Here is a 13,792-nt window from a genome sequence, read left to right on the forward strand (position 1 = left end):
ATTTTTTTTTTTTTTTTTTTTTTTTAATGTGTATCTGGTGCAGAGACAAGCAGTTATCATTGAACGTCCCTACATTTTCTCCTTCTTAAGAAACTTTTAAAATTTTGGGATAGGATCTCATAAGTCTGGACTGGCTTCAGTGTTGTGAAGTAACAGATAATATGCATTGCCACCATGTCTGGCAGAAACATACATTTTTCCCAAACTCCTTTGTTGCTAAAACATGAAAGAGCTTCATTTACAGTAAAACTATTTTTTATGTGTGTGTGGTACTGGGGAGTGAACCCAGGGCCTGGCATATGCTGTGTAAACACTCTACCACTGAGATAAAGCCACAGTCATATTACAGAATATTTTCAAAATGAGTTTTTAGGCTATTTGTCATTTTGGGGTTCTTGCTTTAAATTATTTGAATGGTAACTGTTGCTGTAAAGATTCAGGTACACAGAATTGACATTTAAGATTTTGGATCTAGTTTGATTTTTGTTAAAAACTTACAGCCATGTCTGAAGTGATTTAACAGAAGTCTTTGTAAGATGATGATACATAGGTTTTCTGAGCCACCATGTGTATTTTTTTGCTGTGATACAGCCTGCTGCAGCGTACATGTATGCCAGAGGTTCATCACCACTGGTCTAAATCTTTTCACTTTCTAATGGAAAATAGTCCCTATAAACTACTATTACAGATGATTACTGTTGGGTAGTTCACTATTGACTATAGAGATTAATTCTCAAAAGAATTGGTTTGATCACTGGAAGGACTGGCATTAGTGCTTTGTAGTTTTGTTTTGAAGAACAGGTTCTCACTGTGTAGTCCAAGCTAGTCTTGAGCTTATTATGTAGCCCAAAGTGGCCTTGGGTTGGTCGAGTTTTCTGTCTCGGTCTCCCAAGTGCTGGGATCACAGGCTTTTGCCACCATACCCAGCTTAGTGCATTTTATTTTTAAGGTGAATACTTTCATTGGCATGCAAATGAAGAGTTTCCTTTATTGTAAATTGTCTTGACAAAATATGAACAGGCTGGAAAAATTTAGGCTACTTTCAGTTCTTTTTTAATGTGTTTAAGTACAGGGTCTCTGGGGTCTCACTACACAGATTGGATTTATAGTGATCCTTGCTGTTTTTTTCAATGTCCTAAGCACTGAGATTACAGGCGGGTACCACCACACGCAGTCTCAGTCACCATCTCAGTGAGTCCCAGGGGTGGGGCTAGCATGGCAGGCCAGGGAGCGAACTCCAGCCCCTGTGTCTGCCTAAGCAGGTGCTTTAATCCACTGAGCTATCTGGCCAGCCCTGCTTTTAGTTCTTAAGGATAAAACTACTTCATAGTTTTGGTTGGTTGGTTGGTTGGTTGGTTGGTTGGTTGGTGTTAGTTATTGAACCCAGGGCCTTTGCAGCAATCTCAGACCTCAGTTATCTGAGCTGGACTTGAACTCCAAGGTTCAAGTGATCCTTCTGTCTCAGCTTCCTGAGGTTAGAATCACTATCTTTGTTTTTTGTTTGAGTGGTGTCTCCTCTTTTTGAGATATAGTGTAGGCTGATCTTAGTGACAATCCTTGTGGCTCAGCCTCCCAGGTGCCGGGATTATAGGTGTGGGCTACCATGGTCATCCTGAAGCATCTTTGGTTTTAAATAGTTAACCTGGAATTAAAAACTAAGATCCCTACAGATGACTGTGTAATGAGGGCAGTTCAGGTGGGCATGGGTGTACATGCCTTTAATCCTGGTTGCCCAGAAGGCTGTAGGAGGAGGATCACAAATTTGAGTATAATCTGGACAGTTTAGCATAACTGTCTCAAATCATGAAGGGCTAGGAAGTAGCTCTGTGGTAGCACTCTTGTCTAGCATGTCCAAGGTCCAGTGCTGCAAAACTAGGTAGTGCTGCTTGATTTTAACCCTTAGTTACTAAATTCTACCAAATTATTACCACTTAATAAGTTGGAAGACTGTTACTAGAGCTCATACTTTTGCTTTTTCCTCCTCTGTGTCTCTTCCTTCCTCTCCTTTTGTTTTCCCTTCTCTCTTCCACTCCCCCTTCTCGTCCTTTTTTCCCTTCTTCCATTTCCTTCCTCTTGCTGGTGCTTTAGGCCATACCCGGGGCACCTTCCAGTTTATCAGAGAAATCCAGAATCTGGGGGTTTTATCTTGATATGTCCTAGTTTTTAAATGTTGGCAGCAAATTTAAATTAATTTTTACTTTTGTGTATTTAATACAGGGTTTCACTATGTAGATTTGACTTGTAGTGATTCTTCTGTTTCTAGCCTCACCAAGCGCTGGGATTATAGACACACTCGGTCTCAGCACACCCTGGGGGTGGGCCAGCATGCATGCTGGGGATTGAACCCCAGCTGTTGCACTCTGCCTAAGCAAGTGCTGTAGTCTGCTGAGCTATCTGGCCAGTCCGAGCAAATTTAATTTGAAAGGCTATTAAAACATACATTTTTGACAACATACTACATATTACGCTGCATCTCTTAGGAGGATGGATGCTCTAAGTCAATTTTTTCTTGATATTTTTTGATACTCCCTAGGTTATTTTTCCTAACACTAATTTCTCTAAAGCTTGTTCCAGTGATTTAACTGTATTCTTGAGTGGGTATATGTTAGACTTACTGTGCTTTTATTTTTTAAATTTTCATTTATTTTTCTGGTAGTAAGGATTGAGTCCAGGGCCTTTGCACTGAGTGACAGCCCTTTATTTTTTATTTTGAGACAAGGTCTTGCTAAATTTGCCCAGGCTTGAGTTAAAGTAGGAATCCTCTTGCCTCAGGCTCCCAGAGTGCTGAGATACAGATATCCACCAGCATGCCTAACTTCACTGTGCCTTTTAGAACTTAATTATTCTTTGATGAATCATCTTTGCATTATTAGGTATGATGCTATTAATTTTTATACTTCACATTTTCTGTCTTCTCTTTAGGCCTGGCGATGACTGGAAAAAGACTTTAAAACTCCCTCCAAAGGATCTAAGAATCAAAACCTCTGTAAGTTGGTGATAGATTTCAAGTGGGAGGCTGGGTGTGGTGACACACACCTGTGATCCCAGCACTTGGGAGGTTGAGGCAGGAGAATCATTTGAAGTTTGAGACCATCCTGGGCTACAAAATGAGCTCAAGGCCAGCCTGAGTTGCATAGCAAGACCATCTCAAAAAGATTAAAAGGGGGGGAATTTCAAGTAGGAAAATTAGATATGGTTACTCTAATAATGTTAGATGTGTTCACTGTTAAGTAGCTTGAAATGATTAAAATCATAAAAACCATATAATAGATTGCCAAAATTTTCCACCATTTTTTTTGTAGAATGATATAGTAAGGTTGTATGTTTTAAATAACATGTTTAAACATATGTATATCTTAATTTTCTCAAAACTTTCTGTTGCTTATAGCAACCCAGTAAGATACTTAGCAGTATACTCAGGTTAGATATAATGCCCACTTTGTGGATGAGGAAACAAATTTAGAGACGTTCTCTTGACTTGTTTTCAGCAGAGATGATTTTTCCCCAGAGGGCATTTAGCGTTGGCAGGGGCATGTGTGAGTATCAGCCTTGGATGAGTGCTACAGGACAGCCTCTTGAAGCAGAATTTTCTGGTTTCAGTGTCAGTAATGCTGAGCTTGAAAAACCCAAACATGTCTAAACACTGATAGCTAATGAGTGCTGGAGCTAGTATCTGACTTTAACTCTTGTGCTTAGTGATATATTATGTACTTTTATAGAAGTAACAGTATACCAGTTTTGAAGCTTGACCATAGGGCTTTAACCTCCAGTTTTCTTTTTTTGCATTATTAGAGATTAATCACAGAGGTATTATAATATACCACGTTACATTCCCAGGTACTTTTTTTATGTTGAGACAGTGCCTCACAAAGTCACTAGGTTGCCCAGGCCCATCTCGAACTTGGTGATCTTCCTTTTTTTTTTTTTCGGTACTGGGGATTGAACTGGGGACCTGTGCTGCTGAGCTATCCCCCTGGCTCTGAACTTGGTGGTCTTTCTGCCTCAGCCTCCCAGAGTGCTAGAATACAGGCATGGGCTACCCTGGTTGGCTCAGATTCTCAAGCATGCTAATAACCAGGTAGCACAGCTGTACTTTATTTTACTATTGTTTGTTTATTAGGATGTGACCTCCACAAAAGGAAACGAGTTTGAAGATTACTGTTTGAAACGGGAGTTATTGATGGGAATTTTTGAAATGGGTTGGGAAAAGCCATCTCCTATTCAGGTATGTGTACTCTTTATACATATGTAAAGTGTTGTTTGTGCCATATTTTTCTTCTTCATATGTGGGAGTGGCGTAGTTCTCACAGGTATAGACAAGTCATATCCACAGATTATTTTCTGAACTTTTTCTGTCTTTTTACACTAGGGATCAAACCCAAGAGGGTGCTCTCAGTCATCCCCTGTACCTTTGGTTTGTTTTTTATTTTGAGATAGTCTTGCTATATTACCCAGATAGGACATAAACTTGATCAGTCTGCCTCAGTGCTGGGGTTGCACATGTGTTTCACAGTGCCTAGTTTTTTCTGAATTTAAGTTTAAATTATAGACTCATGTCACTTTGAAGTTAACATTTTATTCTAGTTACTAATTGACCCCCAAAATGTATTTTATAACATTTTTTCCCACTTGTACAGGATCTAGTCTAAGATTAGATACAGTTTATAGGTACTATGTTTCTTTAACTTACTGCCTACTGTTTGTTTCTTTGTATGTATGTATGTATGTATGCATGCATGCATTTATTTATTTAGAGACAGGTCTTCGTGTAGCTCAGACTGGCCTTGAACTATGAGGCCAGGCTGGCCTCAAGCTCATCGATCATCCTCCCAAGGGCTGAGATGACAGGTATATGAAATCATGCCTATTTGAGTAACTTTTTTTTTTTTTTTTTTTTTGGTGGGGGTTGTTATTTTATCTTCATACTGGGAATGAACTCAGGGTCTTGTGTTTGCCAGGCAGGCACTGAGCAACTGAGCTACATCCCTGACCCTATTTTATTTTTTTATTATTTGTCCTTTTGAGACACAGTCTTGCTATGCAACTCAGGCTGGCCTTGAGCTCACTTTGTAGTCCAGGCTGGTCTCAAACTCGCAGTGATCTTTGTGCCTCAGCCTCCAGGTTGCTGGGATGCTGGGATGTGTGCCACCATGCTCAGCCCTTGACCCTGTTTTAATCATGAGACTTTTCCTAGACTTTTTTTTTCCTTTTTATGACAGTGACATTAAAAATACATACCCAGGGCCAGCAAGAGAGCTCAGAGGCCTAAAGTGCCTGCTTAGGCAAGTGCAGGGACTGTGGTTCTATCCCCCAGCACCACATGCCAGCCCTGCCCCCAAGGCAGGCTGAACCAGCCAGAGTCTGGGCATGGTGGCACACCTGTAATCCTAGTGCTGGAGAGGCTGAAAGTGGTAAGATCACAAGTCCAAGCTGCATAGTGAGACCCTGTAACAACCAAATACATTTTAAAAAATAAAAATACCCCTTGTGGGAAAATTTTTCACTATGGGTCTGTTGAGCAGGTTTAAGTTATGCTTTGTCAATAGAGTCCTATAGCAGTCAGGTTAGGGATTGGGGAGATGGCTCAGTAGAATAAGTGCTTGCCTGGCAAGTACAAGGGCCCGAGTTCAATCCCCGGTCCTGCAAAAAAAAAAAAAAAAACAAGTCAGGTTATGTCTTCTCAGGGTCATATGTGAAGGTATATATCATGTCCATCTAATTCAGATTCATCATAATTTTTACTGCCTGATTATCAAGGTAATAAGAATTTTTTTCCCTTTTTTTCTTTCATGTAGTTTTTTTGCTCTTCAGTCTATTGAAGATCATACAGGTATCTGTTCTTCAGAATTTTTTTTTTTGTTAAGCATACTTTGATTTTTGCTCATTCTCATCTCTTTTTTTTTTTTTTTTTTTTTTTTTTTTACGGCATACGAGATGTTGCGGCGTGACTGGAGTTCAGACGTGTGCGTTTCCGATTTTTTGTAGTACAGGGTTTACAAAGTCTCACTACATAGATTGGATTCATAGTGATTCTCCTGTTTTCAGCCTCCCAAGAGCTGGGATTACAGGCGTGCGACACCACACCCAGTCTCCACTGCTGCCTCAGCATGGGGGGGGGGCAGGCCCTGCAAGACAGGCCAGGCAGGCCAGGGATCGAACCCCGGTCCCCACGTCTGCTTAAGCAGGTGCTTTGATCCACTGAGCTATCTGGCCGGCCCTTCATTCTCATCTTTCATGGGTTACAGGGTTTCAATTCTAGCACATCTTTGATATCAGCCCCATAAAGAAGAGATTTTCTCTTACAAGTTATCTGCATAGACTCATGAATTCTTTTTTGACATGTTATTATGTACTGTGCCTTAGCTGTGGATCTAGGAGTTCTGATTTCTTTTAATGGGAATTAGTATTTGGGATCAAGACTTGTTCATGCTTTGCCCTTTTTGGTAAAACAGCAAGAAAATGTGCATATATATGTATATGCGTAAATTACATAAATCAGTTTAATAATTGAAGATAGCAAATACATGCTTAATTTGAGGAAGTCATTAAATCCATGACCTTTTTTATTGAAAGACTTAGAAAGTTTTAGACATGGGGGATTCTGTGATGTACAAGACTGATGATATTCACATCCTATAGTCTGGTAGAAAGGATAGCTAATTTTACAGATAATTACAACATATTATTATTGGTATCTTTTTTGTGTGGAATTGCATATTTGCGTTATTAGAGGGTAATAGGACAAGTTGTAAGAAGTAATCCTGTCCAAGGAGAGAACTGTAGGGTATTGATTGCCTAGAGGTAAGAATGTGCTTTGGCCTGGATAAAGTGTCCAGATACAACTATGTATTATTGGAAAGGCAGTTTTAGTGTAGATATTAGAAGGAATATGTAGGGATTTACAATGATACAGTTTGTATTAATCCAGTTTATTTACACAATTGTTTAGAGCTCTTTTACTGTGGGAACTTTTATCACTAAAGTCTCCAAACTTAGCACAGTGCCTGTTTTCATTTAGAATGCTTTGATCAAGTTGACCGGCATCTATAGGCATGCTCATTCTAGAGAACTGGGTTGGTTATTTGGTTTATATCTCTAAGCCTTGGCTACCAGACCTAGAAGAATTGAGATAGTACTGTATACTTTTATGTGTTGTTGAAAAGATTGAGAATACATCACTTAATAGATGATCATTACATGTTATGAGTTATTTCATGCACTAGTTTTATAAAAGGAAATAAAGTAATTCAGCAGACCTCAATTCTTTTAAGGGATCCTAACTTGACCACAGTACCTACAATGCTTTTTTTTTTTTCCTCTTGAAGTGAAGGTTCTTAAATATTACTCAGCTTTGGGAAATAGGCAGTGGTTACTCTGAATGCAGCTAGATTGGCATTTTAAGCTTTTGTAAGTAGCACACTTAGACTATCTTGTGGTATTAGGAAATTGGGAAATATACCATTCTTTGGTTGTGTTGTGGGTAACAGAAACCAATATGTTTTAACTTAAACAGAAGAAAATTTATTAAAAGAACATTAGGAGTTGACAAGATTAAAATGTGGAGAAACATTTGGAATGGCCAGGACGTGAGGTAGCTCAGAAGGGTTTAAGAAGCTGTAGTTGATACACTACAGTGATTTAGATTTTTAGCAGAGAGCATTCATAAGGCCTAGGTTGGGTTCAGGCCTATGTGATTTAGAAGACTGGTCAGATTTGATCTTTAGGAGTGGGGGAAGAAGGAATACAATTCCTTGGAAGGAAGTTGGGGTGCTATTAGAAAATGATACTAGGGTAAACAAGACCAACTACATACTCAGTCTTTAAACCTTACCATGGAACGTCTACTTGGAGATCAAAGGCAGCATACCTAAGGTGAGAGGTTTTTTGGGGGGTGGGGAGGGGGAGCGTAGCTTTATTGAATTTTAAGTCACATCACACAGTTCGCACATTAAAGAGTACAACTCAGTAAGTTATAGTATGTTTAGAGTTTTATATGACCTCTACCACAGTCGATTTTATAACATTTTCATCATCTCCCAAAAGAAACACTTGTCGTGATCACCGCTCATGTTTCCCCAGTAGTAAGCAACTACAGATCTAAATCTGTTTTTTTCCCTATAAATTTGCCTGCTACAGACATTTCATTTAAATAGAATCATACAGTGTATTTCTTCTGTTGTTGGCCTCTCTAACCTAGCATGTTTTCAGGGTTATAAAATAAATGTATCAGTACTACAGTCCTTTGTCTTGCCTAATAATATTCCGTGGAACATCTATACACTTGATTTATCCATTAATCAGTAACATAGGAGTGGTTTTCAGCTATTGGCTAGTAATGATTCTGCTATAAATATTTGTGTGTAGATTATTTTGTAGAGGTTTTAATTTCCTTTGTATGTAGTTTTACTGTATTTCTGTTGGATATATAGTTAAACTATATATGGTTCATATCATAACAATTTTATGTTCAGTCTTCTGTGGACTAACCAGTTTTCCAAAGTGACTATACATTCCCACTAGAGGGTTCCAGTTTCTCTGCAACCAGAGAGAGATTATTTGAGTAACTAAGTTTAAATCCTTGTTCTAGCATTTTGTGCTTTATAATGTTTTTTTTTTTTTTTGCCAAGTTAGTGTTAGCATTTATTTTAAAAATACACAAAATATAAATTTTGTACATCCGAGTTTGAGAACCTCACTTATTCCTGTTCTATACTTACCTGGTTTGGCTCACGTCTTTACGCAAACCGGTAACAGATGGATTTGCCTGATTTTTTTCCTATGGTTCATGTAAACAGTTGAGACTGCTACACAGAGTAGGCTGCTACAAGCGGCCACCGAGACCAACGGCAACACAATCCAATTTGGTTGAATGAATGGCAGGAGTCTTAGCAAACAAGTCATCTAAGACTAAATATTGGCTTTTAGGCATTTTAACATATTAGAACCCTTGAGGTTTTATTTGTCTTGTAAACATAACTTTGACTTTGTTGGCATTAAGTTTAAAAAGGAAAATATTAAACCATGATTTTCATCATCCTGCCCACATCAGTATACTCTTTATTACGAGAATGAAACCGATGAGTAATCAAAATACACCAGGAACTGCAAACAGTACTGCAAAGAAGGTCCGGCTGGTCTCTCAAAATGGCAGAAGTGTTTTGTTTTGTTTTGTTTTGTTTTGTTTTTTTTTTTTTGCTCGAAATGCCTTCAAGGCATGACTGGCTGTCTTGTGTTGTGGGGATCGAACCCAAGCAACCTGAGCCTGACTGCTTTGTTGAAGCAGCCACTTAAAGAAGTGAGCTACGGGGCATGCCCCCTTGTGCTTTATAATGTTTGAATAAAAGCAATGTCCTTTTGGGAATGTTTTTGTCAGTTGTAAAACAGTTGAAAAGTACCTAATACACATAGTATAGTTTTAAAATTTTTTTAGTTCTTTTCCTTCTCTTTTTCCAGGCAGCTCCCCATGATGGCATTTTGTGTTTCATAGCAAGTCTCTGGGATTGCCCCTGTGCGCTTGGCTTGAATTATGTTGCTTCATGCTACCTACTTTTCCTAGAAAGCTAGTGTTAAATGATTATTGGCATACTCTGTTCTCTGTTAATCCTAGTGTTCATCATATAGGACCACTTACCAGTGTATTTTAAGTTATAGACTTTCATACATTAAAAAAATTTTTTTGAATGATATAATCAAAAGTATCTGAAATTAAAGCTTCTAGAAGAACCACTCGTTAAGTATAAGATCCTGAGTTTGATTCCTGGTTCCAGAAAAGAAGCCACTTGTTGGCTGATCTAATAATTTCTTTTTGAGCTTGACCTTAGCCTCTCATCAAGTCTTGTATTTGAAAGGAGGTCTCTGAAGACATGGTTTTTAACAACATTCTATCCTAAGAGATGTCCATCATCAATACTTCATCTGCGTGAGGTGATTGTAGCTCTAAACTTTACAAAAGACTTAGTGTTTGAGCTTGGTGATTTCTTCTTGCCGATGCCTACTGTCACTTTGTGGCAGTCAGTTTCGGCCACCAGAACGTGTCTGTCAGAGTGGTATGAGATGCCATCATCAGCATTCTTCGTGGTGATGGCTTTGTGTATGGAGTAGTGTCTGACCAGGACTAGTACCACTTTCGTTTGTTGCATCACCTTGCATTTTCTGCAGCGTAAGAAGGAGCTGCTTCAGGGTGCTGTGAAGCCCTAAGCCAAACGTAGCCTGCAAGTCCGAAGTGTCACAGGCCAGGATCAGCCATGAAGCTGTTAGACACAGGGACAAAAGGCACCTGATGGGCAACCCTCTATTTATCAACTCATATGTATTTTGTTAAAATTTTCTTTAGCCTTTTTTTTTTTTTTTTTTTTGGTGGAACCAGGGATCGAACTCAGACCCTTGTGCTTGCCAGGCAAGCGCTTATTCTACTGTGCCATCTCCCCGACCTTCTTTAACATTTTTTGTACAGCATAAACCTTGTCAAAAAGGGCAGAGAAATAGAAGTTAGTGGCTTTAATTCAAGTTATTTAAAGAGTGAACTAAAGGGGCTGGTGGGATGGCTCAGTCGTCTAAAAGCACCTACTTAGAACAAGCTTAGCAAAGCCCACGGACTGCAGTTCAATCCCCCAGCACCATATGCCAGCCAGCCCCGCCCCCTGGTGGGCTGAACTGGCCACACACACACACACACACATAAATAAATAAATAAAATTAAAAAAAAAAGAATTAAAGAGTGAACTAAATATGGGATTTAAGATTCTAATTTTTCCCTGGTTTAATTCATTTAGCAGTTTTATCCATTAAAGAACCTGGTTCAGCCAGTCATTAGAACACTCAAAGACCACCCCTCCTTTTTAATGCTACAGAGTTGAGTGTATGTGGGTAGCCTTTAAAAAAAAGTGTTCAAGCATCACAGAAGAGGATGAACCTAACCTATTCAGGTGATGGGAACCTTTGAAACTATTGAAGATTAACAGAATTAAAGTAGCAAGGAGGAAATTTAAGACGAAAGGGGTTAAAACCAAGGTATAATTCTTTGCTTTACCATAATTAAAAGACAATATTGGCTGAAAGACTTCACAGCACCATCAGTGGACAGTTTTCACACTTCCAGTAGCTGGGCTATTCTAACCAACCTGGAACTTGGATTCAGACACTGATTGTGGTTCTAGATAGAAAAGGGATCAGTGGTAGGAGATGGAGGTCAGCACTACTTATGACTTAGTTATTTCTGTAGTAACAGTTTTAGAGTGCTAGATAACATTTCTTTTGGTTGTTTGCCCAGGTATAGAAGGAGCCAGTTATATCAGTGATTGTGAGTCTGTTTATTCCTAATTTTCTAGTTTTAGAAACTAAAAATTCCATTTTTTCTTCTAACTAGTTGAACTCGTTCATTTTAAACTGAGTTTAAGTTCGAGGACTACAAGGTAGTGGCTCTCCACACCATTTTTGCAGTTAACAGGATGCTTTTAATTCATTGAACAATATTTTAGCTTTTAAGAGGCTTGTTTAAAATGTCCTTAAGAATTCTGAGGTTCCTGATCTTTTCTTTCTCAACAGATGTCAGTATAGGAGTTCTGTTTTTCATTGGCATGGTAAAATTCCCCAATTGATAGAATGTGTGACATTTAAAGCAACAAAGCCAGACATGGTGGTGCACACCTGTAGTCCCAGCATTCTGGAAGCTGAGTCGGGAGGATTGCTACAAGTTCAAGGCCAGCTTGGACTATATAGTTTATTTTTTTATTGAGAAATAAATATGAATGAGATAGTTTCACAGCTGATTAATAGGACAGTTTTGATAGTCAACACACTGTACATTGTTATCTTCTTAGTGGTTATCCATAGTACAAGAAGCAGACAGGATATTCTGTCCAAACAGTTAGTACACCCCTTTCTTCTCATTGAATTAAGCGAAAGTAGCTGTAAATTTATCTTATTTTGTATATATAAATACAAAATGATCTTTCCTTTGTATCCTTTTTTTTTTTTTTAATCCTGTCAGAGGTGAATATTCTGTTGGCATCTAAATACTATAAGTGTTTGAATTCAACTAAACAATCTAACACTGTCTAGCAGTCTATAATATTAGTGGGTTATCCTCAGAAGTTATTGATTTGAGCCTTTTACAGCTCATCGTATTAATATGGATTTACTTTATATACCTCATTTTTATACTTTTCTGCTGGATGGTTAAGAACAAGATACAGCAAGACCTATATAACAAGAAATGTAACTTTTGTATCTGATAAGGTCAGCCCAAGTACTCAGGATTTATCCTGTAGCTCTGTACCACCCTTTGTACATCCTTTTGTCAGTGTCTGACATGAGGATGAGTCACGGCCATTGCTTGACCAATTTGCTCTCTGTGATGGACTATATAGTTTAGGGCCAGCCTGAACTATACAGCAAGACCTATCTCAAGAAAAAACAAAACAAAAAGAAATATATACCGGGGCCGGGGAGATGGCTCAGTAGAATAAGTGCTTGCCTGGCAAGCACAAGGGCCTGAGTTCAATCCCCGGTTCCGCAAAAAAAAAAAAAAGAAAGAAAGAAATATATACTAAGTGGGTGTGATGGCATATGCCTGTGAAGCAGGCTTAGGCAGAAGGACTGCCATGATTTTAAGGCTAGCCTAAGTAGGGTACACAGACCACAGACCTGTTGAGAGAGCAAGTGTACCACTCAGTCCTTTCTCAAAATGGGAAAACACTGAGCTGCAATCAGTAGGGCAAATGCTGTAAAAACAGTAATGATTAATGAAATCGTCTGTATTTTGAAGATAAACCAACATTTTTTGATGTATTTATAACATTTAAAAAATAACTTTTTAGGTCAGTCATGATGGCTCATGCCTGTAATTCCAGCACGAGGGGAGGCTGAGACAAGAAGATCATTGAGTTTGAGATCAGCCTGAACTGCATAGCAAGACCCTGTCTTTTTTCTTTTTTCTTTTTTTTTTTTTTTTTTTTGTGGAACCAGGGATTGAACTCAAGCCCTTGAGCTTGCCAGGGAAGCGCTTATTCTACTGAGCCATCTCCCTGGCCCTTCTGTCTTCTAAATTTAGGAAAATGCTACTGAATTATCTTTAGCAATTGTTAAAGAAATAAGTACCAAAAAAAAAAAAAAGAAAGAAGAAAAATGACATTGAATTCTAGTTGAAATTCGAGGTTCTAGAACCAATAACTAGATTCCAAATCCCCCGAGTTTTCTGAGTCTGATTTCAGTGGTGAAGTAAATTGTTTGTTGTCATATACTGCATATGGCTACCAGTGTCACTTTCATTATCACATTCTCTCATCCTTTCAGCCTGAGCCCAAAATTTACTTAGCTGATAAGGCACTAAATAGCTTTTCTCTCATTTTGGGAAACATTCTCTAGGAGCAGAAGTGTGGTTAGTCCTTTCACTTTTGGCTTTTGGGGGCTGGGGATATAGCTCAGCTGCTCAGTACCTACCTAACTGGCAAGCACAAGGTCTGGAGTGTGATTCCTGATATATATGTGTGTATGTATATGTATGTATATGTATATATATGTATGCTACTTTTGGTTATATGAGACTCAAACATTTTGAGAATATACTCTTATTTTAGAAATATTTTTGATAAAGACCCTAAAACAGTACTGAAGATCTTTCCAAAACATTTTTTATCAAGAAATGAAAATTCTAAAATGTTTCTTGTGCTTTCAGTTTTTAAGATGAAAAGGGGAATGAAGCCCTTATAAATACTTCTTTTTCCCAAATCTGTAAAGGAAAAAAATCTCTAAATAGTAGCTTCCCGGGCAGTTATGTCTTATTTAATGGTAA

The 13,792-nt window shown here is 38.4% G+C and overlaps 1 protein-coding gene across 3 annotated transcripts in view; it reads left to right on the plus strand.

Moving 5' to 3' along the window:
• The window catches only part of Ddx6 (DEAD-box helicase 6), a 41,419-nt gene that overhangs the window by 4,162 nt on the left and 23,465 nt on the right, over window positions 1-13,792 (plus strand). For all 3 annotated transcript variants that reach the window (XM_023721195.1, XM_004636440.2, XM_023721196.1), the window contains exons 3-4: window positions 2,923-2,986; window positions 4,121-4,225. In XM_023721195.1, the coding sequence (XP_023576963.1) occupies window positions 2,923-2,986; window positions 4,121-4,225 (169 nt within the window). The remainder of the gene's footprint in view (window positions 1-2,922; window positions 2,987-4,120; window positions 4,226-13,792) is intronic.

This window comes from Octodon degus, unplaced genomic scaffold (genome assembly GCF_000260255.1).
Source record: "Octodon degus isolate 3935 unplaced genomic scaffold, OctDeg1.0 scaffold00080, whole genome shotgun sequence".
NCBI lineage: Eukaryota > Metazoa > Chordata > Mammalia > Rodentia > Octodontidae > Octodon > Octodon degus.